At 36.2% G+C, this 26,561-nt stretch overlaps 1 protein-coding gene across 1 annotated transcript; it reads left to right on the top strand.

The window, feature by feature from the left end:
* Window positions 1-691: 691 nt before the first annotated feature.
* On the top strand, window positions 692-16,590 carry LOC141495283 (uncharacterized). The gene is made up of 6 exons (XM_074196445.1): window positions 692-1,128; window positions 8,606-8,720; window positions 8,867-9,040; window positions 13,045-13,151; window positions 14,984-15,121; window positions 16,142-16,590. Exons 1-6 carry the CDS (start codon window positions 707-709, stop codon window positions 16,278-16,280), a joined length of 1,095 nt encoding a protein of 364 aa, XP_074052546.1. The 5' UTR covers window positions 692-706; the 3' UTR covers window positions 16,281-16,590.
* Window positions 16,591-26,561: the final 9,971 nt, after the last annotated feature.

Raw genomic sequence — 26,561 nt, 5'->3', positions numbered from 1 at the left:
CAGCGCCCGTATTGAGGTCTCATACGCTTGAAATAGGATATTGTGGAAGACAAAAAAGCTTGGGGTATAACCAAAAATCAACTACCCAGCAAAGCTGAACATCCTTTTCAGGGGAAAAGACGGATATTTAATGAAATAGGGGACTTTCCAGCTTTTCTCGAGTTGATTAGTTCTAGTACAAGCCCCAGGGGACTCATAGCAAACCACGTGGGCCTTCTTGATGCTGCCCTGCTTGTGTGCCAGCCCTGGACAATGGCACTGCCAACTCCAGGGGACCATCTCCATCATGAAGGCAGTTTGAAGGGGCTCCTAGAGACGTGGCACGCGGGGGAGGTGAATCGGGACGATAACATGTTGTAAAACATGAAGTTCATGGGGAGAAAGTACTGTCCCGGGAGAAGGAGAGGCAGAACGGGCTAAGTTCTTTCACATAAAAGAGGCAAGAAAAAGCTTTGGCTGGGGTGTGAGCGCCTTACTCTCCTCAGCAGTGCCTCAGGGAGCCCCGCCCCTGACCCACAGGTTCTGTGGCTTCTACCCGCACTGCGCACGCGCTGACAAACTGTTTAAACCCTTGTCCTGAACCTGGAAGTTCCCCTTCTGCAGCGGCGCGGGGGCGCGCTTAACGGGGTCACAACGGTCAGTGCGCGAGCCCGAGCACTGGGGGACCCGTGGTCCTGGGCACTTGCTCCGCGAGCCAGGCAGACGCATGCGCAGTTCGTCCCCCGCCTGCTCCGCCTGGCTCGGGCCCCCAGGTCTCCTGGATACAAGTGTTTTCCCCGTCATTGCGCACGCGCAGCCTCAGGGTTTAAATAGCGGTTCGGAGCGTGGAAGCTCACTCCTGTGGAAGCTCACTCCTGTGGAGCCGCTACTGGAGATGCAGAAGGCCAAGAGCCCGACGCGAAGTGCCATGGAGCAGGAATTCGGGGTCCTCCCTAGGAGGAGGCCTCAGCCCCGGCCCCCCACACCCCCGAGGAGGGACACCGGCGCCCGGCGCCCCGCCGGCCAGCACAAGAGGGACCGGAACCTGGGGCCGCTGCACCGGGCCGCCGCCACCGGGGATGTGCGGAGGCTGCGGCAGCTGCTGGTGGGGGCGGAGCACAGCCTGGACCAGCGGGACACCTGGGACAGGTGAGGGGGCAGGAATTCAGAATGAGGCAGTATGCCGGAAGTGCGTTTGTGGGTGATGAAACGTGTCCGGAACCGAAGGAACTGTCAACATGCATGTGGGAGCATGTTACATATGAGATGACAGAGGTTACGGGATAAGGTTGGTTACAAACTGTGCATAGACAAGATACATGCAAGATGACCTGGGGATAATCTCAGAGGGTAGACACTAGTTTTAAGGAAAATATAGATGTGATAGAGGAGACTTTAGCAGAGACTCGGAAGGAAGCCGGAGATGGCAGGGAGGAGGGCGGCATTCCAGGCCTGCGGGCAGCAGGGAAGACTGGCAGCACATGGCATCTCTGTGTGAGAAGGAGACATTAATGATCTACTTAGGGAACTCTCACCGCACTGGCAGCTGGAGATAGGGAGAATGGGAAAAGACAGTCCCCATCCTCAAGGGAATCACACTGTCAAAGGGAACAGCCAGGTACAAACAAGATACCACATGCTGGATAAACTTGAGATAATCAGCAGAGGGAGACATTCACATTCCAGGGGATTGGGAAAACCTTGTAGAAGGCGAGGTTTATCTTAGACTTGAGTAAGCCAGATAGGACAAGAAATGAAGAAGACAGAGGTAAGAATTCAGAACTCACGGAAGAGGGTGGGCAGCTGGGCAGGGGGACATCTGCTGAAGATGCCTACAGTTAGTAGATAAGAATGTTTTCTTTTTGGAGCCAGCACTTCCTCTCTCAAGCCAAACTATTGGAAATATTAGTCCAATCTGTTGAATCTGGTACAGAGCAGAAGACTCTGATAATTACAGAAACTGCATCTCCTACACTTTGCTCCAAGTCTTTTATGACCCTCTCAGATGAGATGGATTTAAAAAGGTCTCATCTATTCTACTGATTTTTCTTTAAAAAATTATAATAAGAACTCCCCTTTCCCTCAAAAATCCCAAATTCTGGAAAACAGGTTACTCATCAGTATTTTCAATTTGCAATAATGAATTAGAACACAATTTCCATAAGTTATACAAAAACAGGTATGAATTATGCCTATAATGTAATGAGACTGGTTTTCATGTATATTTTATTGAATTGACCTTATTAATTTTTCAGCTTGCCTAATATAGCCATCCAGTTACATGTGGATGTTAGAGCTTTCTCATGAAATATGGATTGCCTATGTGGTTTCAATGCTGTAGGGAACTTCTTTACCCTGCAGGTCAGTATTTTCTCCACAATTTAGAATCTAGAAAATTGCTTAGATCAGTGAGAGGTTGTGTCTTGCCTAGGGTCACACAATTAGGACGCCTCAGAGGAATAGCTTGAACTCTGTGGTCTTTTAAGATTCCAGGGAAACTTTCTATCCATCATATTATGAAGCTTCTATTGAGTTATACATACATATATATATAAATGTATATAAATATATATGTAACTTGAAACATGAGCCATAAAAAATTATAATGTTGAAGCTAAGTTCCTTAAAAGGACATTTCAAATTTATCTTGTTTGTTAAATATTGAAAATATATGGAATCCTGGGGCGGCATAATAGGGGAGGCTAGGTGGCGTAGTGGATAAAACACTGGCCCTGGAGTCAGGAGTACCTGGGTTCAAGTCCAGTCTCAGACACTTAATAATTACCTAGCCTTGTGGTCTTGGGCAAGCCACTTAACCCCATTTGCCTTGCAAAAAATATATATGGAATCCTGACTGGAAATTTGATGGTTCAAAGTGCATTATTCACTTGGGCAAATTGAATTTTGTATAGTTTCTTAAATGTGACAATATAAAATAATTATATGTGGTACTAGAAACAAGGAAACTCTGTTTTGTGGTAAACTTGCCCCATATTAATTTCATTTTCAATATATTTCATTCATTACATTTCAACATTAAAAGTAATAGGTTATATTTTTCAGTTTTTCTAAATGTCTTTTGTTGTCCTAAATGCCAAGAAATACAATGGCATGTTTCTTTTGCACCTAGGTGCACATGTCAGTATACTGGACTTAACATTTACAGAGTCAAAGTAGGAGTGCTTCTATGATATCAGTCCCATAGATTATAGCAGTAGAGGTTAGGCTCACTGACATGACTGTAGCCAAGAGGCTTTCATGGTTGGCTGACTATCCTCTCTGACTTCCTTGTGATGGATATTCTGTAGATTAATTAATTTTTAGAATAATAACTTTTTCACTTCACATTTCTGTGACTTTTAAACACTGAGTCTAATTTTCATAAGAATACAGGTCTAAAAAAATACAGGATCTAGCATATGTCAGGATTTTAATGGAGACTAGTCACCATGTTTTATTGATATGATTATTAAAAACCTTGCAAATGTAGTCAAGATAATGGAAACGAGTGTAAGCAACAATTAGTTTAAAATACAAGTGGTACGTAAAACAAAAGAAAATAAAAATCCTACCACCAATCACTATGACAGTTGAAAAAAATTCCAAGACCGTTTCAAGATTTAGAAATTTTTCAATATGTTCATTTAAAGAAGAGAATTCTTGTTAGGGAAGTTTGAGCAATATGTCAGCTAGGTAATGATCCACTAGATTTAAAATTAGCTGTACTTGTCCACAAGTGAGACACCCCCAGAATGATGATTTGCAAATACCAGCTATATGAGAACTCAAATTGAAAATTGTCACAGATTCTTCTCTCCCCTCTCCTCTTATAGTTATATCCTTTCCTAAAATTCATAGCAAACAAATTTCCTTCCTCCCCTTCAACCTGCATGATAGCTGAATCTTTCTCTTTCCCCCTTTTTTCCCTTAATATGAATATTTCTTGCTGTTTTGTTTCCTTCTTTCTGGTTTCTTTCACTACTCATGGCTAAAGTTTTCTGCTTAAGCAACTTCATAAATGTACATCAACACATTTTTTCTTTTTGTAAATATTTAATTTTATTTTTTTAATTCTCATTTTGTACAAATGGTTTTTTTTTACATTAATAAAATATTCTTGTTTAAGAGTAAACAAAATACCCCTCCCCCCATGAATATAGACTTGCTTGGGCAATAAAGTAAAGGGGAGACAAAAAATTAAAATTAAAAAAAATAATAGTAATAATTGTAGGTATGGCCAGGAGGCGCAATGGACGAAGCACCAGCCCTGGAGCCACGAGCACCCAAGCCCACATCCAGCCCCATAGACCCAACAATCACACAGCCATGTGACATGCAAGCCATCTGATCCCCACTGCCCTGCAAAACCAAAAAGAAGAAAAAAAGGACCCAAAATAAAATAAAATAGTAATCATAGTAAGGGTAGCTGAGTTGCAGACAGAGCATTGGCCCCTGAGCCAGGAGCACCTGGGTCCAAATCCGGCTTCAGACACCCAAAGATCACCCTGCTATGTGGCCCCAGGCAGGCCACCCAGCCTCATTTGCCCTGCACCCTCGCCCAAATAATAATAGTAAAACATGTGCTTCCATATTTCTTCTATCACCAACAACTCTGTCATGGGTGGATCGCATTTTTTATGGTAAATCCATCACAAAAGTTGCTTCCATATTTTTCCAACGTTGCCATTGCTGATCGCAACTCCCTCCTTTCTTATTTCTCCGCTACCATGTACTATATTTTCTCTCTCCTTTCACTCTGACTCTGCTGTAGGGACACTGAGTGGTGTAGCAGACAGATCCCTGGTCCTGGGGCCAAGAAGCCCTGAGCTCCCATACCACCCCTTAGGCCCAGAATCCAACTGGCCCTATGGTCCTCGACAAGCCTTCCAATCCCAGCCCCCTTTAAGAACTAAAAAAGAAAATGTGTTATATCTGACCACTCTCCCTCCATGGTCCATCCTCTCCTCCTTTATTCACATCCCCACCCCTTCCCCCTGCTCCCCCCCTCCTTCTTACTCCAGATGCCTATACACCATTGAGTATATATGCTGTTTCCTCTCCTAGTCACCTCTGATGAGAGAAAAGGTTCCCTCATTCCCCCTTGCCTCTCCCCTTCCATATCATTGCAATAGCTCATTGTAATAAAAAAATCTTATCATATGAAATATCTTGGCGTATTCCCCCTCTCCTTTTTCTTTCTCCCATTCCATTTCCCTTTTTTCTATTGACTCCATTTTTACACCATATTTTATCTTTGAATTCAGCTTTCTCCTGTGCTTCAACTATAAAAACTCCCTCTACCTGCTCTATTAACTGAGAAGGTTCATATGAGTTTTATTAGTGTCATTTTTCTATGCAGGAATACATGCAGTTCATCCTCATTAAGTCCCTTATATTTCCCCCCCACCTCTTCTCCAATCTCCATGCTTCACCTGAGTCCTGTATCTGAAGATCAAACCTTCTGTTCAGCTCTGGCCATTCCAAAAGGAACTTTTGAAATTCCCCCTGGTTAATTGAAAGTCCATCTTTTTCCCTGGAAAGAGGATATTCAGCCTTGCTGGGTAGTTCATTCTTGGCTGAATTCTAAGCTCTTTTGCCTTCTGTTATGTTATATTCCAAACCCTACGAGTTTCCAATGTAGTTGCTGCTAAGTCCTGTGTGATCCTGACTGCAGCTCCATTATATTTGAACTGTGTCCTTCTGGCTGCTTGTAATATTTTCTCTTTGACTTGGGAGTTCTGGAGCTTGGTTATAATATTCCTAGTGGTTGGTTTTTTGGGATCTCTTTCTCGGGGGAATCGGTGGATTCTCTCCATTTCTATTTTGCCCTCTGCTTCTAGAATATCAGGGCAATTTTCCTGTAGTAATTCTTTGAAAATGATTTCAGGGCACTTTCCCTGATCATGACTTTCAGGTATTCCAATAATTTTAAAATTATCTTTCCTTAGTTTTTTTTCCATATCAGTTGTTTTTTCAATGAGATATTTCACATTTTCTTCTAATTTTTCCTTTCTTTGGTTTTGAAGTATTGATTCCTGATTTCTGGTAAATTCATCAATCTCCCTGAATTCTATTCTTTGTCTGAAGGATTTCTTCTCCTCAGAGAGTTTTCTTATCTCTTTTTCCATCTGTCCAATTTTGTTTTTTAAGGCATTCTTCTTCTCAATAACTTTTTGAACTGTTTTATCCATTTGACCTAAGCTGGTTTTTAACATGCTATTTTCTTCAGCATTTTTTTGGATTTTCTTGACTAAGCTGCTGACTTCATTTTCATGTTTTTCCTGCATCTCTCTCCTTTCTTTTCCTGGTTTTTCTTCCAACTCCCTCATTTGATTTTCAAAGTCTTTTTTGAGCTCTGTCATAGCCTGAGCCCAATTTCTGTTTTTCTTGGAGTCTTTAGATGCAGGGGCTTGTGCTTCCTCCTCTTCAGACTGAGTATTTTGATCCTTCTTGTGCTCAGTTGCAAAATATTTCTAAATGGCCTTTCTCCTGTTTCTTCGCTTGCTCATCTTCCCTTGCTCATCTTCCCTGCCTCGGCCTGCTTTGGGGGTGCTTCCTGAGCTTTTGGGACACACCCACAAGAGTCTTAGTGTGTGAGGCTCTGTCCCCTCTCCCGGTCTGTGAATGACAATAAGTGCCCCCCTCTGCCACGGGGCTAGACTGTGATCAGGATCTGAATGTGTTCAGAGCCCCAGTGGCAGAGGACAGAGCTCTCCATCCACACATTTTTAAAAATTATTTTTCCTCTCTTTATCAACTCTTTCCAAAGAATGTTTCTCTAACCCCTTGGTCTTTTTCCATGGCTCTCTTTTGGTTTTCTTGTTCCTTTGATGAATAAAAACTCCTACACTAATTATAGCTGGTAAGCATTGGATAAATCTGGATTAAGAAAGAAAATTAGTGTAATTTGAATGAACAAATCTCAAAATTCTTTTAAAGTTCTCTTTCATAATAAAATGCTTCATTTCCTCTACCCCCCCTTTCTACTTAAACTGTTTTTGTTTTTAAATATCAAGAGTCAAAAATAATCATCTATTTTGTCTAATTATCAATTTAAGACAATGATGTCTTGTGAAAAATCTTTTTGAACTGTGGATGGAGTACTGGACTTAGAAGGTCAGGAAGACCTACATTCCAATTCCACCTCAGAAGCTTTCTAGTTGTATGCCCCTGAGAAGTTACTTAACCTCTATGATCTGAGTTTCCCTATCTATGAATGTGCATAATAATATTTCCCAGGGTTATTATAAAGATCAAATGAGATGATACTTGTAGAGTTCTTATCACAGTGATTCTTAATGAGAAAGTAGTTTCTTCCTTCTTAAGCTGCATGCAAGGCCATCAGTATTGCAGCTGGGGTTTGGGGGAACAAAGAAATCTCTGGAAGAAGGCAGGAGGGAAAAGGCAAAAGGGGACTCCTGAAGAACAAGAAACAATGAACAATAGATGGAGGAATATATACACATTCATTACTTGAGGGATGCATGATTTTTTTTGTGCATAATCCCTCCCCCAGGACATGTCATGCATAATCTCTTTTCATCTTTGTAGAGGGTCTGCTAGGGGCAGACCCATTGTCCTTAAGATTCATCTTTGTGAGTTCAAATCAGCCCTGAGACACTAGGTGTGTAACCCTGGACAGGTCACTTAACCCTGTTTGCCTCAGTTTCTTCATCTTCTCTAAAATGAGCTGGGGAAGGAAATGACAAACTTCTCCAGTATCTTTGCCAAGAAGACCCCAGATGAGGTCCTTAAGAGTTGGACAGAACTGAAATGTTTGAACAACAAAGATGGTTTTTGAGTTTTGCTATTGATAAAAAAAAGTCTTCCTATGTTGACTCACCTGGGGAAAGCTTTAGGATGTTAGTTCGGTTGGTTTCTGGTCAGCAGACATAGGAGGCTCTTACTTCACACCTTTTGAGCATGGTAGAACTGCTCAAACTTGCATCCTGCTGAATTAGCTACTCAGGGCCCCTACAGCTATACAATGCTGCCTTGCCTTGGTGGAGAGGACCCCCAGATGTGAACTAGTACTAGGACAAGTGCACAATGAGCAAACATGTAAGTGGTTTTCTCAGACAAGCTCAATACTAAATCTTTTGTAATTATGGATATTCTTGGTGGGAAGAAGTCTATAAGGCTAACCAGCTGGATAGGTTGATATACACTTGTCATCCTAGCTACGAGTGAGGCTGAGGCTCTCAGATCCCCAGAACTCCTGAGATACTAGCTGTACTGGGCTGTTGCCAGTTGGGGGTCTCCATTTTAGCCCAGCATCAATATAGTGGGACCCACGGCACAAAATGCCACCCTGTTACCTAAGGAAAGGAAACAACTGAGGTCAGAAACTGCGCAAAGTTTCTCTGCCAGTCTGTAATGAAATTTGACTCTACCTGCTGTTTGGGGGTATTTTTTTTTTCTCCTGACAATTTTGTCCTCCATATTTCTAGCAGTAAGAATTAATGTATATTTTGTATATGTTTAGGTGACCATGGTGGCTATTTATTTTGGCAGTGAGTTACAGTCCAGGCATAAGAGTAGTAGTATTTTATGTTTGAAATTATTCTAGCAAATAATTGTTGGTAGGACATTGTCAAATAATCACATCACTCTCTTGTTTCCATAGGACACCTCTACATTTGGCTTGTGCTTATGGTTATCCAGATGTTGTGTCTCTCCTAGTAGAGAGAAAATGCCAACTGAACTTAGGTGACTTTGAAAATCAAACACCTTTAATTAAGGTATGCACTACTTAAGTGCTGGTCAGTGAAATGCATTTTTGATTTCTCTTTTTGATTAAGATAATAAACTTTAAGACCTTATTTAAATATACTCAATATTTCTTATTAGAGGATTTATTATCTCTTTCTCTTTATTTTTGTGACAGGCAGTACAGGGTCAGCAGGAGGAATGTACATCTATCCTACTTAAACATGGTGCAGACCCTCATCTTGCAGATGCCTTCAACAACACTGCCCTTCACTATGCTGCCTCTGGTCAGAACACAGCCATAGTTACCGAGCTGCTTCAACATAAATCTGACATTGAGGCAAAAAACAGGGTAGAAGACCATCTTTTGTATGATAAAGTATTTTATGAGCTAAAATGTGTAATCGGGTAGTTTCCAATTCACATATTTTATAATTCATCAATTCATGGAAGTATGTCTTTATTGAAAATAACAAACTAAATATGTAGTCAAAGCTCATTGGCTTTTGGAATTTTCAGGGAACAGGGAAGGAGATTTTAGATTTTAGACTAGTGCCTTTTCTTTGATTTAACGTTATGGCAGAGAATTCTTTATATTAAGATATGAGTTTTAGGGTCTTCTGATTCTTCAGTTTTTAAATGTAAATTTAAGTTTTTTCCAGTTCCTTGTACAGATAGTCATCAGCATTCATTTCCACATTTTTCTACCTCTCTATGACAGCAAGTAATTTGGTTATAATCATGTTAAATACCTTTTCATATTAGTCATATTCTGAAAGCTGAATCAGGATAAAAAGGGAAACAAAACATGAAATTGAAAAAAAGAAAAATTAATGAAAAATGTGAAAATAACATTTTTTTCAGCTGCATTCCAACTCCATAATAATGTTCATTCTCAAAAAATAACATGACATTGGGGAGATGATGCCATGACAAGGACATGAATTGCATTTGGTCTAGGGTGGAGAGAATTGTGCACTGTCCCCAGCCTCAGTTTCTCCTCCAGAGCCAGGGTCCAGGGTTAGATAGAAATTGGGACCACTGAAGATGGCCCTGGATGCAAAGCAATCAGGGTGAAATGCCATACTCAGGGTCATACAGCTAATAAGAATCAAGTGACTGAGGTCAGATTCAAACTCATGTCCTCCTGACTCCCAAGGTCAGTGCTCTATCCAGTGTGCCACCTACCTGTCCTTTGGACTCCATAACTCTTTCTCTGACTGTAAATGGCATTTTCCATCACAGGTCTTTTAGAATCATCTTTGATCATTGTGTAACTGAGCTAATTCTGGCATCATCAACATTGCTGTTATTGTACAAGGTTCTACTCATTCCACTTACTTGTCTGAACATTGTTTCACTAAGTTTTTCTAAGTTTTTTTGAAATCCATCTGCCCATGATTTCTTCGAACAATTGTATTGTTACATTCATATACCACAATTTATTTAGCTATCCCCTATTGATGAACATCCCCTCAATTTCCAATTCTTGGCCTTTACAAAGAGAGTTACTACAAATATTTTTGAACATGTCAGTCTCCCCCCCCCCCCTCCTTTTTTTAAGATCTCTAGGATCAGACCTGGTAGAGGTATTTCTGCATCAGAGGATATGCACAGTTTTATAGCTTTTTGGAACTAGTTCTAAATTGTTCTGGAGAAGGATTGGATTGGTGTACATCTTTACCAACACTGTATTACTGTCCCAGTTTTCTCATATTCCCTCTAACATTTTTTTTTACTATCGTATTGCTCAGAGAGATGGTTATCTCAGAGTTGTTTGAATTTACATTTCTCTAATCAATGACGATTTAGAGCATTTTTTCATATAGCCGTATACAGATTTAATTTCTTCAACTAAAAACTTTGTCCCCTGTTAACTGGGGAATGACTCTTATTTTCTTACAAATTTGACTTAGTTCTTCATATGTTTTTGAAATGAGTCTTTTATCATAACTACTAACTGTGAGAATTGTTTACTACCTTGGTGCATTCCTTCTAATCTTGGGTGTATTGGTTTTATCTGTGTGTCAAATTTTTAATTTAATGTATCAAAATTATCCATTTTGCATTTTATTTGGTGCTCTATATGTTGTTTGGTAATAAACTCTTTTCCTCTCCATAAATCTCACAGAAAAAAACAAACTCTTTCTTGCTCTCCTAATTTGCTTATGACATCACTCTTTATGTCTCAATCCTGGACCCATTTTGACCTTAACTTGATGATTACACCTTTATAATACAGTTGATTTAAAGCTAATTTTACATATAATATATATACATATATATATATATATATATTATATGTAAACTAATACAGTTTTAGATTTAGACTTTCATTTGAACTTTTTCATTTATTCCCTTGATATTCTTCACCTTTAGATAAATTTTGTTTCTATTTTTTCTAGTTCTATAATATATTTTTTGGTATTCTGGTTGATATGGCCCTGAATAAGTAATTTAATTTAGGTAGCATTATGATTTTTATTATTATTAGCTTGCATTACCAGTGAACAATTGACCTTTTTCCAGTTGTTTAAAGCTGATTTTATTTGTGTGTAAAGTATTTTGTAATTGTGTTTGCACTGTTTTTGGATTTGTTTTGGAAAGTAGATTTCCAAGTTTTTTTTTTTTGTTTCATACAGTTACATTAAGTTGAATTTCTTTTTGAATCTCTTAGAATCGGGAATCTGTTGATAATGTATAGAAATACTGATGATTTATGTGGGTGTATTTTATAATCATGAAACTTTTCCTTAAGTTGCTGATTGTTTCAAGTGGTTTTCAGATTATTTTCTAGGATGCTCTAAACATACCATCTCTGCAAAAAATGAGAGTTCTTTGTGTTTCCTCATGACCTATTTTAATTCCTTTAATTGTTTTTCTTATCTTCTTGCTAAATCTAACATTTCTTTCTTTTTTCTTTTTTTTTGGGGGGGGAGGAGGTGGGGTTTGCAAGACCATGGAGTTAAGCGATTTGTTCAAGGTCATGTAGCTAAGTAAGTATTAACTATTTGAATTCAGATTTGAACTCACGTCCTCCTGACTCTTGAGTTGGTACTCTATGCACTGCACCACCTAGCTGCCCCTAAGTCTAGCATTTCTAGTACAATATTGTATAATTGTGGGCAATAACAGAAGAGTAGGAATTACAAACCTGGAAACCGCTAAGTTTCTAAAAAACAATAACTTTTTAGTTATTTCAATATAATTAACATTGTTTACATTATAGCATTGCATTACAGAATGCAATATATAATATATATATATTCCTATATTCCTATATATGTATATTTATTACAGGCAAACAAAACCAATATTCTGGACACAAAAAAGTTAAGAACTTTTTCCTGTCTTGTGATGGAAAATGCCATCCACATCCAGAGAATTATGTAGTGTGATTGCAGACCACAGCATGTTATTTTAACTTTCTGAAATGAACTTTTTGGTTTTTTTCTTCATGGTGCTTTCCTTTCTGATTCTTTTTTTTCAACATCATGATTAATATGGAAATGGATTTAACAAGATTGTACACAGATAATCTATTTCAGAATGCTTGCTTCCTTGGGGTGGATGGGCAAAGGCTGGGAGATAGAATAATGTGAACTTAAAATCTCCTAAAATTTGTATATTGAAATTAATTTTCACGTGTAATTAGGGAAAGCAAAGAATGAAACCCTGTCTTAGGGATGCCTGAAATACTGAAATGTTAAGTGACTTCTCAGGGTCCCCCAGCCAGTATGTGTTTAATACTTTAGGGCCTTGAAGCTACGTCTTACTGATTTTGAAGCTAACTCTACACATTTCATCATAACTGTCTCTACAGAATTTTCTCTATATAAAATATTAAGTCTCTGCTTCCCCAAATGCAATAGTTCCCCCAGATATTTCCCTGCAATGCTTTTCTACATACAGAGCTTTATTTATGATATCACAATGTTAGTTTATTAGTAGAAACAGCATAATGAAAAAAAAAAGTCTCAAAGAAATAGTCTCTTACAGATACTGGGTTTCTATCTCCTGATCACAGATTAATAGTTGGAAGGAATGCCAGGGGCTATCTAGTTTCATTCAGTCATTTTATATATGAGGAAACTAAGGTCCAGAGAGGTGACATAATTTGCTTATGATCACACGGTTGCTGCAGTTGCTGTTCTTTGACCTTCACTCTTCAAAAAGACCATGACATCAGGGAGGTGATGACATGACTTGCAAGTGGATTGGATAAATGAAAGAGGGCTTCCCTGGTCTTCTCACTTCAGTTTCATTATATTATACATGCCATTAGCAAGTTCACAAGATGTTGAAGCATATATAGAATACTTACATACTATAACTATCTTTAATATGATTTTGCAGGATGGACATACACCGCTTCTGCTTGCAATTGCAGAACAAAACAAAGGCATGGTAGAATTTTTCCTAAAGAAGGGAGCAAATGTGAATGCCATGGATAGGAATCAAAGGTACAATATTTAAAACCTGAAATTTAAAGAATTTATTTTAGAGGAATAAGAAAAACATAAATCATGTAGTACTCAGGAAAGGGAGAAAATGTTTTCAAACATCAACTCTAAAAATAACTATTATTTATGACTCTACAACCAAGAAAGCTCTTCATGTGGGATATGCCGGTGATCATTTATGGGTGATGACTAATTGAAGTTTTCTTTATTGGATTTTAAATGAGTAATATTATCCCAGAGAAATATTTGTACTCTTGTGGTTTAGTGGATTCTCTTTATTAAATAATCTTAATGACAATTGTGTTATATGTTCTTTTAATGAGAATTGTATTATGTGTTCTCTGCTCCTTTATTTTCCCTTAAGAATTTTCCCATTGATGAATACAAATAAATATAGGAATAATACGATGAAGTACTTGATGTCATTGTGGATATTCCTGCCACTGGTTCAGATTTTATTCCTTCCATGCCTTCTCATCCAGTATGATTTTTGTCCTTATCATTCCATAAATTCTTCATTGAGAATCCAGGAAACACACTGAAATCTTCTACTAGTGCTTTTAATGCAGTACTCTCTGGTTTTTATTTTCAATACAAGATTTATTCTACCCCTTTTTTGTGTTGATGCAAACAGCATCTCACATCCTCCACCAAAGTAAGATCGAAATGGGTACATGATTGAGACCTTTATCAGAGAAACTTGTTGTCGAGATTGTTTCCCAACTTTCTGCTTTCCTACTAAACTTGATTTTGCATTGATTTTGTTTTGCAAAGATTTTTTAAATGAATATAATCAAAATGACGTATTCTACTTTTGGCAATGCTCTCTATGTCCTGTTTGGAAATGAATTCTTTCCTTCTCCATACATCTGATAGGTAAACTATTCTTTGCTCTTCTAATCTACTTATGACCACTTTGTACATGAAAATCATGCACCCATTTTGACCTTATCTTGGTCCAGAAAGTGAAACATGTTTCTCTATACTTTGTGTCCTGTTGTTTATTCAGTTTTCCTAGCAGTTTTCTCAGATAGCGAGTTCTCACCTTTTAATAGTTCCAGGCAGTTGTATCAGTTATCACTAAGTAGTCAAGGCACAGCAAGCCCTCACATGACCTTCCCGATATGGCTGAAGTATTGCCTAAGGCAAAAAAGCCCGCAAATCATTCACATATGACAAAATCAGTGCTTCAGAAGATCTATGTTTTCATTAATGTGAGCAGTCTTCATGAGTCAATGGACCTTCCTCACTGGTGCTAGCTTTTTCTTGATGAACATTTCTTGATTTCCATAGGCTTGTCCTTAAATAACAGAGTTCATTGCTATGCTCTTGTTTGTTAAGAAATATAACAGCTTTTTGCCATCCACATTATGATTAGGGCATTGCAATAGAAATTTAGTGGAATAACTTGCCAAGAATTTTTAATCTAATAATTTTCAAAGAGCCTCTATTTTACTTTGAAAACTAGAGAGCTAGTGTGACATCCCTAGCTGTGTGAAGTCCCTAGGTGAAAGTCCTTGATTGTCACACACTGGTGGCTTTAACATAGTCTTGTCTATTGTAAAATCTTTGATAGTCCCTACCTAAACTCTAAGGGGACCAAAAAAACCACAAAACTTTTCTGATAATTTTGGTCTTAATTGCCATTTAGTAATGCTGCATGTGAGAAATAAAAGTACTCATATTGACCAGTAAATGTTTGTACCTCTATATGCATAGTAATACCAAAGAAATGTATTGAAATGTACTGAATGTATCAAAATGTATCAGAAATATCTGATTAAGTTATTTATTTGGATTCTTCATTGTGAATTGTTTCTTTGTTATTCTAGAACAGCCCTGATGATTGCACTCAAAGGGAACTTAGCAGGCATGCTCAGTGTTCTTTTGAAATATGATGTTACTCTCTCTTGCCAAGATAAACATGGATGTAGAGCTGAGAAATATGCTAGTGCCAGTAGCATAATGGCGTAAGTCCTTACTTAAGAATTCTAATTATCATTCTAGAAATGAAATTAAAAGAATTTTTCCTCCATGTAATCAAGACTGAGCTGGGCTTTCAAAGTTATAAAATATGGCAACATTCAGGCAAGCATCTGTAAGGGCACTAAGAAGAAATTGGGCAAATGGAAAAGTTAGTTCATCCAAGTTCAATAGAACGTAAGGATATTCTGAGATCAGCATTCCCATGGGTATTACCAATGATAATTGTGGCTAATGTTTTAATTTTTCTTTTTTAAAGATTGAGGTATTTTACTTTCATGTTTTCATTTGATCTTCAGAAAAGTTCTGTAATTTAATTATAATGTCTGATTTAATGAGGCAGTAATTTTTTGGGGGGGCATTTTGAAAGGCAATGGGATTTAGTGACTTGAGAAGGGTTACACAACTAGGTCATTATTATTAAGTGTCTAATACCATATTTGAATTCAGGGCCTTCTGACTCTAAGGCCAGTTATCCATTGAAGCACGTAGCTCCCCTGTTTGTTTGTTTTTTAACCTTTGCTGTCACCCTCAATTATGATAGAACTAAAGTTAGTTTTAGGGAAAATTCATATTATGTCTTTAATGGCTTCAGATGAGTACTAAATAAAAATAATAATACAAAAATATTAATATTCAACATTACTATTTGAACAGATTTTCAGGGGACCTAAAGAGAGGTCCTGCCTCTTACTATATGTCTGACTTTTAGACAAATGTTACCTTGTCTAGGATTCAGTTATTTAATCTATAAAATAAAGATACTGATAATTTTATAGACCTTTTCACCTCTAAACCTACAGTTCTATTATGTGCCTTTAAAGAAGAGTGTATTAACTTCTAGATTGAATAACCTAGATGTAAAACATCTACAGACTTTATCAAGCAAAAAAATACTGGTGATGATGTAATTATTTAAGGTTTGAGATGCGCAATGACTTGATGCATATAATTTTTAACTTAGTTAATGTAGTCTTACTATGTTTCCTCTTTCATTTTTTACATAGTTATCACGACCTGGCTGAGCTGTGTGTGCAACAGAAGAGACATATTCAGTCAAACAGGACTTTGGATTCTACTTTGGGTGGACCTGACGTGAACAAAGGAGGTAGGCTTGACAATTCCAAAGAAATGATTTTTTTTTAGGTTTTTGGAAGGCAAATGGGGATAAGTGGCTTGCCCAAGGCCACACAGCTAGGTAATTATTAAGTATCTGAAACCAGATTTGAACCCAGGTACTCCTGACTCCAGGGCCGGTGCTTTATCAAGTGCGCCACCTAGCCGCCCCCAAAGAAATGATTTTAAAAAACTGAAGAAACACCTTTAAAATTCATATATAATCATTCTTTTATTTCCATTTTATATTTTAAATGGAAAATTGTTTATTTTGGATAGTTACTTAATTATCCTTGTAGTTTCATTATTTTGAAATATTTACTAAAACCTCATGAGACATTTTGTTTTATTATCTGCTTTAGTCAAACATTTCTTTATGTAAACTACAATAACAATGTTCAGATTTTTGTATTATTCTAAATAATTTGACCAAATTACATGAAAACTAGGAATTTTAAAAGTATTATATTAATATTATTTATTTCTGATTCTTAAATATGGGGAAAATCAATAAATAAAACCTACACGGGCCTTCAATGGCAGTAGCATGTGCACACAGACATAGACACACAGAGGCACACACATGGACAAATGGATTGGTCTAATATAGGAAGAGAAAAAAGACAAAAAAAGCAAAATAGAAGGACAGCAGAGCCCTCATACATTTTGGAAGCCATGTAAATCATTTATTCAAGCTATGGAAATATCAAGTGTTTCCAAAATGTCAAAATATTCCTATAGCTTTCCCTTCATAGATCGTAAGGCATATAAAAAAGCCTCAAGAATTAGGAATGGTTTACCTGTCAGGTCTCTGAAAAGGGGAGCAGTTTATGAGCAAAGAAGAAATAGAGAACAATATAGAAACAAACTGGATAATTTTAATTGCATTAAATTAAAAGTTTTTGCACAAATAAAACCACTGCAACTAAGATTAAAAGGAATGTAATAAGTTGGGAAACAATTTTTACAGCCATTGTTTCTGACAAAAGATTCATTTCTAAAATATATAGAGAACTGAATCAAACAAAAAAAGTCAATCCCTAATTGATAAATGGTCAAAGGATTTGGAAAGGCAATTATCAAAGAAACCAAAGCTAACTATATTTGTGTGGCAATTGCTCTAAATTATTATTGATTAGAGAAATGTAAATTAAAATGCCTCTGAGATTTCACTTCACAACTTTCAAATTGGCCATTATGACAGAAAAAGAAAATGATCAGTGTTGGAGGGAATGTGAGAAAACTAGGATTCTAATACATTGTTGGTGGAATTTTTAAACTGATCCAACCTTTCTGGAGAGCAATTTAGAATTGGACCCAAAGGGCAATAAAAATGTGCATACCTTTTGATACAGCACTACCATTCCTGGCTCTGTATCCTGAAGAGATCATGAAAAGGGTAAAAATCCCATATGTATAAAAATGTTCATAATAGCTATTTTTAAATTTTTTTAAACTTTTCTTAAATTGATATACACATTACTAAAATATTCTTAAGAGTAAATATGGGGCAGCTAGGTGGAGGGGCAGCTAGGTGGTGCAGTGGATAAGGCACTGGCCCTGGAGTCAGGAGTACCTGAGTTCAAATCCAGTCTCAGACACTTAATATTTACCTAGCTGTGTGATCTTGGGCAAGCCACTTAACCCCATTTGCCTTGCAAAAAAAACTAAAAAAAAACAAACGTAAACATAATACCCTTCCCCAACAAACATATAAAACCTCATAAGAAATAAAGTAAAAGAAAAGAGGGGGGGAAAACAAGTGTTTCAGTCTGTATTCTGATACTATCAGCTCTATCTCAGGTGCATCACATTCTTTATCACAGGTCCATCATAGAAGTTACTTCCATATTTTTCCACAGTTGCTGTTGCTGATTATACTTCCCTCCATCCATTCCTCCCTACTACCATCTGTTATATTTTCTCTTTCCTTTCACTCTGTCCCTCTTCAAAAAATGTGCTGTGGGGCAGCCAACAGAGCACTGCTCCTGGGGCCAAGAGGCCCCAAGTCTTCATCTTACCCCAGAGACCCAGCAACTACCCAGATCCATGGTCCCAGATAGGCCACCCAATCCCACCACCTTGCAAAAAGTAAAAAAAAGAAAATGTGTTATATCTGGTTGTTCTCTCCTATGATATGCCCTCTCCTCTATCACCCACAACCCGCTCCCCCTGTCCGCCCTTCTCTCCTTTTTATTCTAGATTTCTATACCCTGTTGAATATCTATGCTGTTTCTTCTCAGAGCCATTTCCAATGAGAAGGAAAGTTCCCTCATTCTCCCGCACCTTTCCCCCTTCCATAGCATTGCAAAAGCTACATGAAATATCTTTTCAATGAAATATTTTAGCCTATTCTATCTCTCCTTTCTCTTATTACCAGTACATTTCTCTTTCACCCATTGACTCCATTTTTGGAATATATTATATTTTCAATTCATTTCCTTTCTGTGCCTCATCTATAAAAGTTCCTTCTACTTACTCTGTTAAATGAGAAGGTTCATATAAGTATTGCCAGTATCATCTTCCCATGCAGGAATATGCAGGTCATCATCATCATTAGATCCCTCATAATTTACCATTCTTGTCAACTCTCTCTATGCTTCACCTGAGTCCTGTACTTGAAGATCAAACTTCCAGTTCAGCTCTGGTCATTTCAACAAGAATATTTGAAATTCCCCTGTATCATTGAAAGTCCATCTTTTCCCCTGGAAAAGGATGTTTAGTTTTGCTGGGTATTTGATTCTTGGTTGCATTCCAAGCTTTTTTGCCTTCCAGAATATTATATTCCAAGTCCTATGATCCCTTAATCTAGATGGTGCTAAGCCTTGGGTACTCCTGACTGTAGCTCTGTGATATTTGAATTGTTTCCAGCTGCTTGTAATATTTTCTCTTTGACTTGGGAGTTCTTGGCTATAAAATTCCTAGGGGATTGGATTCTTTTTTGGATTTATTTCAGTAGGAGGTTGGTGGATTCTTTCAATTTCTATTTTACCCTCTGCTTCTGTGATATCAGGGCAATTTTCTTGCAGAAATTCTTTAAAAACAAGGTCAAGACTCTTTCACTGATCATGACTTTTAGATAGCCCAATAATTTTTAAATGATATTTTCTGGATCTGTTTTCCAGATCAGTTGCTTTTTCAATGAGACATTTCACACTTTCTTCTAGTTTTTTTTCATTTTTTTGGTGTTGAATTATTGTGTCTTGATTTCTTACAAAGTCATCAGCTTTCTTTAGCTCCATTCTACATCTGAAGGATTTGTTTTCCTCAAAGAGCTTTCTTATCTTCTTTTCCATCTGGCCAGTTCTACTTTTTAAAGCATTCTTCTCCTCAATAACTTTTTGAACTGTTTTATCCATTTGACCTGAACTGGTTTTTAATATGTTATTTTCTTCAGCATTTTTCTAGATCTCCTTGAATAAGCAGCTGACTTCATTTTCATGTTTTTCCTGCATCTCTCTCATTTCTTTTCACAATTTTTCTTCTACCTCCCTTACTTAATTTTCAAAAATTTTTTTGAGTTCTGTCATAGCCTCCACAGGTCTGCTTCTGTTTCCTAGAATCTAGGCTGTTCTGAGGGTGGGGGCCACACTGAGAAGAAGCTAACCTGGGCTTTGTGCTCACTCTGGCAGAGGTTTCCCTGCTGATCTTCTAAGTTGTGCTTGGCGCTTCCTGGGGTGGCAGGTCAGGAAACTGCTTCTGCTGCCAGGAACTGGGGCTTCTAGGTGCTGTGGAGCTGTTCCCAGAAGATTGAAGCTCCTTCACTCAAGCATGCTGCCACCGCTCCAAACCCCTGGAACAGAACCTTCCCACTATTTTTCTAGGTTACCTTGGGATGGAGAATTGCCCCATTGGATCTTTCTGTGGGTTCTGTCTCTCAAAAATTTAGAGTCATAATTTTAAGGTTTTTGAAATATTTTGGAGAGAGCACCTAAGAGAGGCTGTTCTCCTGCTACCATCTTGACTTTGCCCTCCATAATAGCTATTTTTATAGTGTCAAAGAATTAGAAATTGAGGGGATGTCCATCAATTGGGGAATGACTGAACAAATTGTGTTATATGTATGTGATGTAACACTATTGTTCTATAAGAAATCATGAGGGATGGGATTTCAGAAAAGCCTGGAAAGACTTGCCTAAATTGATGCTGAATGAAATGAATAGAACTAGAAGAACACTATACATACTAACAGAAACATGGGATGATTATCAACTGTGATGGACTAGTTCATTAAATAATCAAAGACAATTTTAAAGGAATTGTGATGGAAAATGCCATGCATATCCAAAGAAGGAACTTTGGAGTTTAAATGGAGTCCAAAGCGTATTATCTTCAATTTTTTAAAAGTTGTTTTATGTATTATGTAATTTTTTCTCTCTAATGTTTTCTTTCTTCTGTTCGGATCTGATTCTTCTCTCACAAATATTCAGTATCAATCTATGTTTAACATGGTTATAAATATAGAGCTTATATAAGAATACTTTCTATCCCAGGGAGGGAATAGGGAAGGGAGGGAGGGAGAAAAATTTTAAAACTTAAAACCTTACGAAAAAGAATGGTAAAAACTACCCTTGTATATGGTTGGAAAAACAAATAAATAAAATATTTAAATTGAAAAAAAAATAAGTGACTGAATTGTAAAACAAAACCCAACAATTTTCAGTAAACCATATGTAATTGTATCACTGGGTCTTTTATACACTCCCAGATCAACTAAGATTGAGGAATTCATTTGGGAAACACCTAGAACTTTCTTCTGAGAGAAATCATTATGTGTTTCCCTACCATGGTATGGCAGAGCAGCAATCTTATAGTGACTGTCTCTGAATCTACCTAACAGAGACAGAAGCATTTTTTCTTTCCAACTTCTGACAGGGAGGAAGATTTCATTCACCCATAGCAGGGTCACAAAGCACTAAGCTAGTTTGGAGATGGATAACCTTCACCTCCCATGAGATCCCATTGAACCAATAATTTTTGTCTTTGTTGTTGTTGTTGTTGTTGTTATTTTAGTCCATTGTGTTTCTACTTATTTCTAAGGACAGAGGATGGAAAGGAGTGGGTCTTCTCCTCAAGACCTCCAGCAGAGAGTTTGAGCTTTGGTTATTTTGGATCCAAAATTCTAGACCAGATATTTCCTAGAGGGAAGTGCTGAGAAGTCAAGACGCCATGACTCAAAATCACTTGGGTGATTTTGAACTTGAAACTTGGTGGGACTAATGTTGTATAGGAATTGAATTAATCTATGGCAGTAATACACCTTCCTTCCTCAGTCAGAAGTAAAAGAGGATTAAACTTCCAAGGGGATGAAGGGAATTTTCTTTCTGGTCATATCTTTGAAGTAAATATTTCTTTTTAAAAGTGAATATGACTGATAAAATGTTAAATGGAAAAAGGATTTGAGCCCCACTTAAAACTGAAAGAGCATATGTAGTAAGAAATTGAACTGATGATATGAACTAAGCAGCAATCCACCTTCCAATCCCTACCAGAAAATCCAGCTGGAGAGGAAAAATAAATATGCCTGGCTTTCAGGCGGTGGGGGCAGAATAATCAATGTCACAATAGCATTATTGAAAGTGATAACAATAAGACAATATATTAAAATTTGCCATCTAAATAAGTTTATGAAAAATGTTAAATAAAATATTAGCAGAGATTAGAGAAACATTATTTTTTCCAGGAATATAGAAGTGGTTTAACATTATGAAAGCTATAACTGTAATAAACCATATTAATAGTAAAAGTAATATTCACTTGAACTTGGAAAAAGCTATAGAAAAAAATTTTTTGCTAGAATACAACATTTTTATTACACCAAATGTAAAACACAATAAATCTAATTTTCCTTAATGAGGTAAACATAAACTATTTAAACCTGAGAAAAAGTACAATTTGCATTGATGGAACAGCAGAGTTTTTCTTATAAGATAAAAAAAGTAACAAGAATAAATATCCCTTCTCATCATATCATTATAAAAATGCTATCTAATGAAATAGTAGTAAGAAAAAAAAATAAGCTTGAAGGAATAGACAAAATGAAGTAACAAAATTACTAGTATTTATACATGATAGCTTGCTATCATAGAAACTTAATTAAAATTAATTGAAAAATCAATAATCTCAATAAAATAGAATAGATAAATAATTCCACAAATAATCTTTCTATTTTATAACAAATAGGACTGAAAAAGAAGAAATATTTATTATCTCTGAAAGTCTTTATACCAACATATATCAAGGGTTTATATAAATAAACTAAAAAATCTCTTTAAGAAATAAAATGCTTTATTGGAGAGATCTGAAGAGATGCTATGTTAACAAGGTGCCATGTTAAGAAGTACCAAACAGGGGCAGCTAGGTGGTGCAGTGGGTAGAGCACTGCCCCTAGAGTCAGGTACCTGAGTTCAAATCCAGTCTCAGACACTTAATATTTACCTAGCTGTGTGGCCTTGGGAAAGCCACTTAACCCCATTGCCTTGCCAAAAAAAAAATACCCAATGATTTTTTTATAAGAATGAATTAAAATGACAAAATTCTTTCAGAGGAAAAAAAAAGATCAAGAAACCCTAGGAAAATAATGAAGTTTTACAAAAAGACAAGATGTACTATAAAGCAGTAATAAAATAAATTATTTATATTTACTGGCTTCAAAATAAAATAACTGACCAATGGATTTTAAAGTGTAAGACTCAGAAACAATGAAACATGGTGACATAATGTTTGATCAATCCAAGGAAAATAACTCATTTTAAAAATGAGGTATTGAGACAAACAAGCTTAAGTGACTTGTCCAGGATGATACTACTGGTAAGTGACTGAAGTTAATTTGAACTCAGGTCACAAGTACTATCCACTGCACCACTTATCTGTCCCATAGAATTATATAAAGCAATAACAAAATTCATTTGAAGAGAAAAGTCAATTATGACATATGATATTAATTTGAAATTATATTTGGCACTATCAAATTTCAAAATACATTTGTGGTAGGAGAAATTTCCTAAAGCTCTGTGTAAGGTTAGTTTTTCTCAAAAATTAAAATAAAAGTACTCTCAAGACTGCATTAACTCATATGACAATGCTCTGATCAGTGACATATATTGCTTATCACCAATATACCACAATGTTCATAAGTTGGTCAGTAAACATTTATTAATTTATTATATGCCAGACATTATACAAAGGGACAGAACTAGAAAAAAAGAGGCAAAACATATTCTCTTTTGTTATTATATACAAATAAGTCATTTATAATATAAATAGGAAATCATTAATAGAGGAAGTATCCATAATTAAGAATCTTTAGGGAAATTTTCCTGTAGAATATGAGGCTTTAGTTGAGACTTAAAAACAAGCCTGGAAACTAGGAGGTAGAGATGAAGAAAGAGAGCATTCCAGGAATGAGGGAACAGTCAAAAAAAATGTCTCCAGTCAAGAGGTGGAATGTCTAGTTCCTGGATCATCAATGAGGTCAGTATTCTAAGATCAAATAATATGTGGTGTGGCATAAGACTGGAATGTTAGGAGGAGACTTGCTTATGAAGAACTTTTAACATCAGAGAATTTTTAACTTCACAAATGAATCTACCAAAACTGTGAAACAGGACTAAATAACTATATTGAAAAACTATTTAAACTAAACTATTTAAAGCTAAATTGCAGGATCAAAATTAATCCACAGAAATCATATTTTTTTAGGTTTTTGCAAGGCAAATGGGGTTAAGTGGCTTGCCCAAGGCCACACAGCTAGGTCATTATTAAGTGTCTGAGGCCGGATTTGAGCTCAGGTACTACTGACTCCAGGGCTGGTGCTCTATCCACGTTAATCAATCAAAGACTTTAGACTAAAAAAGAAAAAAAAACTTTGATTTAGAAGTCCTTGAAAAACCTTAGACAAAATGGAATATCATGCAGAAAGTGTGTTGCAATTGACTTAGGAGACTTGTTCATGCTCTGTGGGCTTTGTTTAAAGTAACAAACTAACTGGCAACACAAGGATTAGATTACTGACAACTAAGTGATAAGTAACTTCTATCCAAGTCCCTGAGAAGGAATAGTTAGGTTTCCTCCCTCTGCTACACTGAAGGAGAAATCTGTGTGCTTTGAAAAGTAGAGTATTTTGAATTTCTTAGTAACTTCCTATCAGTTTGAGCAGAACAATGATGGCAGTATCTGAATCAGCAGCGAAGAAATGACCAAAAGCAATGAGCAAAGGCAGCACTAAGATTGTACATAAAAGTTCAGCAGAAAAATCCTATCATAATGAAGAAAAATATCTTAAGGACTCCAGAAAAAGGATTTCTAGAACTTGTATTTTATCACAATGCCATAGGTGATCTCTAAGTTTTGGTTCAATTTTCTTTATCTCTTTATATCCTTTTTGGGAGAGTGTGAAATAGACTTTTGCAGGAGATATTTTGTATTTCCTACACCGTATTAAATACTCCTGTCTAAAAGCTAATGAAGTCTAGGATTTCACTAAATAATCTTGGTTTTAAAGCATGTCAGTTAGGGCTATTGAGCTGTATTATCAAAAAAAGAAAAAAAGAAAAAACTAAGTGCCACTCTAAATTCTGAGCAGACTAATCTAAATCATTCATTACCTGGAAACAAAACCCACTAGTGCACATGGACATTTGAGAGAGCAAACCCCAGAGCTCACATCCTATCCCTTATATGAAGAGATATAGAGGATATAGAGGGAAATAGAAATATATACATATATATATATATATCAGTTGCACATTAATCATATTAAATGAATTGAAAATTAAAATAGACACTTTTAAAAATAATGGTCTGAACCTTTAGACTTATTTTAATTTAATCTTTTTTCAATTTTAGTGAACTTTCTTCTTTTTTTAGGTTTTTTTTTTGTAAGGCAATGAGGTTAAGTGGCTTGCCCAAGGCCACACAGCCAGGTAATTATTAAATGTCTGAGGGTGGATTTGAACTCAGGTACTCCTGACTCCAGGGCAGGTGCTCTATCCACTGTACCACCTAGCCACCCTAATTTTAGTGAACTTTCTGATCCATTTTATGAATGCATGTGTATTTACTTGAAGGGCTAAGAAGTTGCTATCAAATTATGTTTATGCTTTTTTCACATGATTTTTAATAAAATATATGTGTATATATGCAATATATATTATGATATATAATTATATTTACATATAGTATATAAAATATATCTGATATAACACAATACACAATGCAGACACACTAAATCATATACAAATGGGACACTAAATTATATCAACAAAGAAAACAAAAAATTTTAATGCATAGTATTTTTTTATCAAAGTTGAAGGGTACATCTCTTTTATCTGTTAAAAACAGAAAAACTTTTTAAGTAACAATTTGTTTTGTAAAGGATTTTGCTTAAGTGTTAGTTGGGAAGTATATATTAAGTCAAAGCAAATAATAAAGATTCTTGTTTATGTTAGATTAAAAAAAACACAAAAAACATGTTAGGTATTCCTAACTGAAATAAATCCAGACATCATTATGTAATGTCTAAGAATGGTTTTGATGCTCAGGGGTAATTTTAATTGAAGTTGTAATTAAGATAGCCATAAGCACTTTCTTACTAATCTCTTCCTTTGTGTTTATTTATTAGTTCTCTCTTCTAAAAGTTGTATTGTTGTAGGGTTTTTTTACTAGCTTGTTTCAAAGACATGTCAACAATTTCAATCCCTTCTAATTACCTTTTCTAATTTATAATAAGACCTATGCAAATAATTTGACTAGTTGGGATTTACAACTTTCAGTGTTAACATCTCTCTAATCCTAAAAATGTGATTAGACAACAAAAAAAGGAAATGTAAAAAGAATATAATGTACCTCTCTTTGGTAACAAGATAGCTTTCACTTGTGGGCTATCTCAGGGTAATTTATTTTGTAGATTTCATAATTCTGATAGCTAAGTACAAATTCAATTTGATAATCTCTATCAAAAATTCTGGAGGATTTAGAAAATAACCACAATTACATGAAGCCCAGTCTTTATTACATTGTTCTTTTAGCTAGTCTGGAAAATAGAGGTTCTTTGCTTAGTCATTTTTAATAGTTCAAGTTTTCTATACTCAAGAAGAAACATAATAAATTTTGTCCATTATTTTAAAAATCAAGTGGAAATAACAGAACAACTAAGTTTTTGGTAAATTATAATGTGAGAACTTGATTGTACTCCTCAGGGTTAACTTCTATCAACAGGAAAAAAATAGTTCTACTAATCAGTGTTTAACTTTATTGTTCTGTTCTCACACAAATGCTCAGTTTATATGTAATAAAATAAAAACATATGCA

The sequence above is a fragment of the Macrotis lagotis genome, chromosome 8 (assembly GCF_037893015.1).
Source record: "Macrotis lagotis isolate mMagLag1 chromosome 8, bilby.v1.9.chrom.fasta, whole genome shotgun sequence".
NCBI lineage: Eukaryota > Metazoa > Chordata > Mammalia > Peramelemorphia > Peramelidae > Macrotis > Macrotis lagotis.
This window is presented reverse-complemented; position numbering and strand designations above follow the sequence as displayed.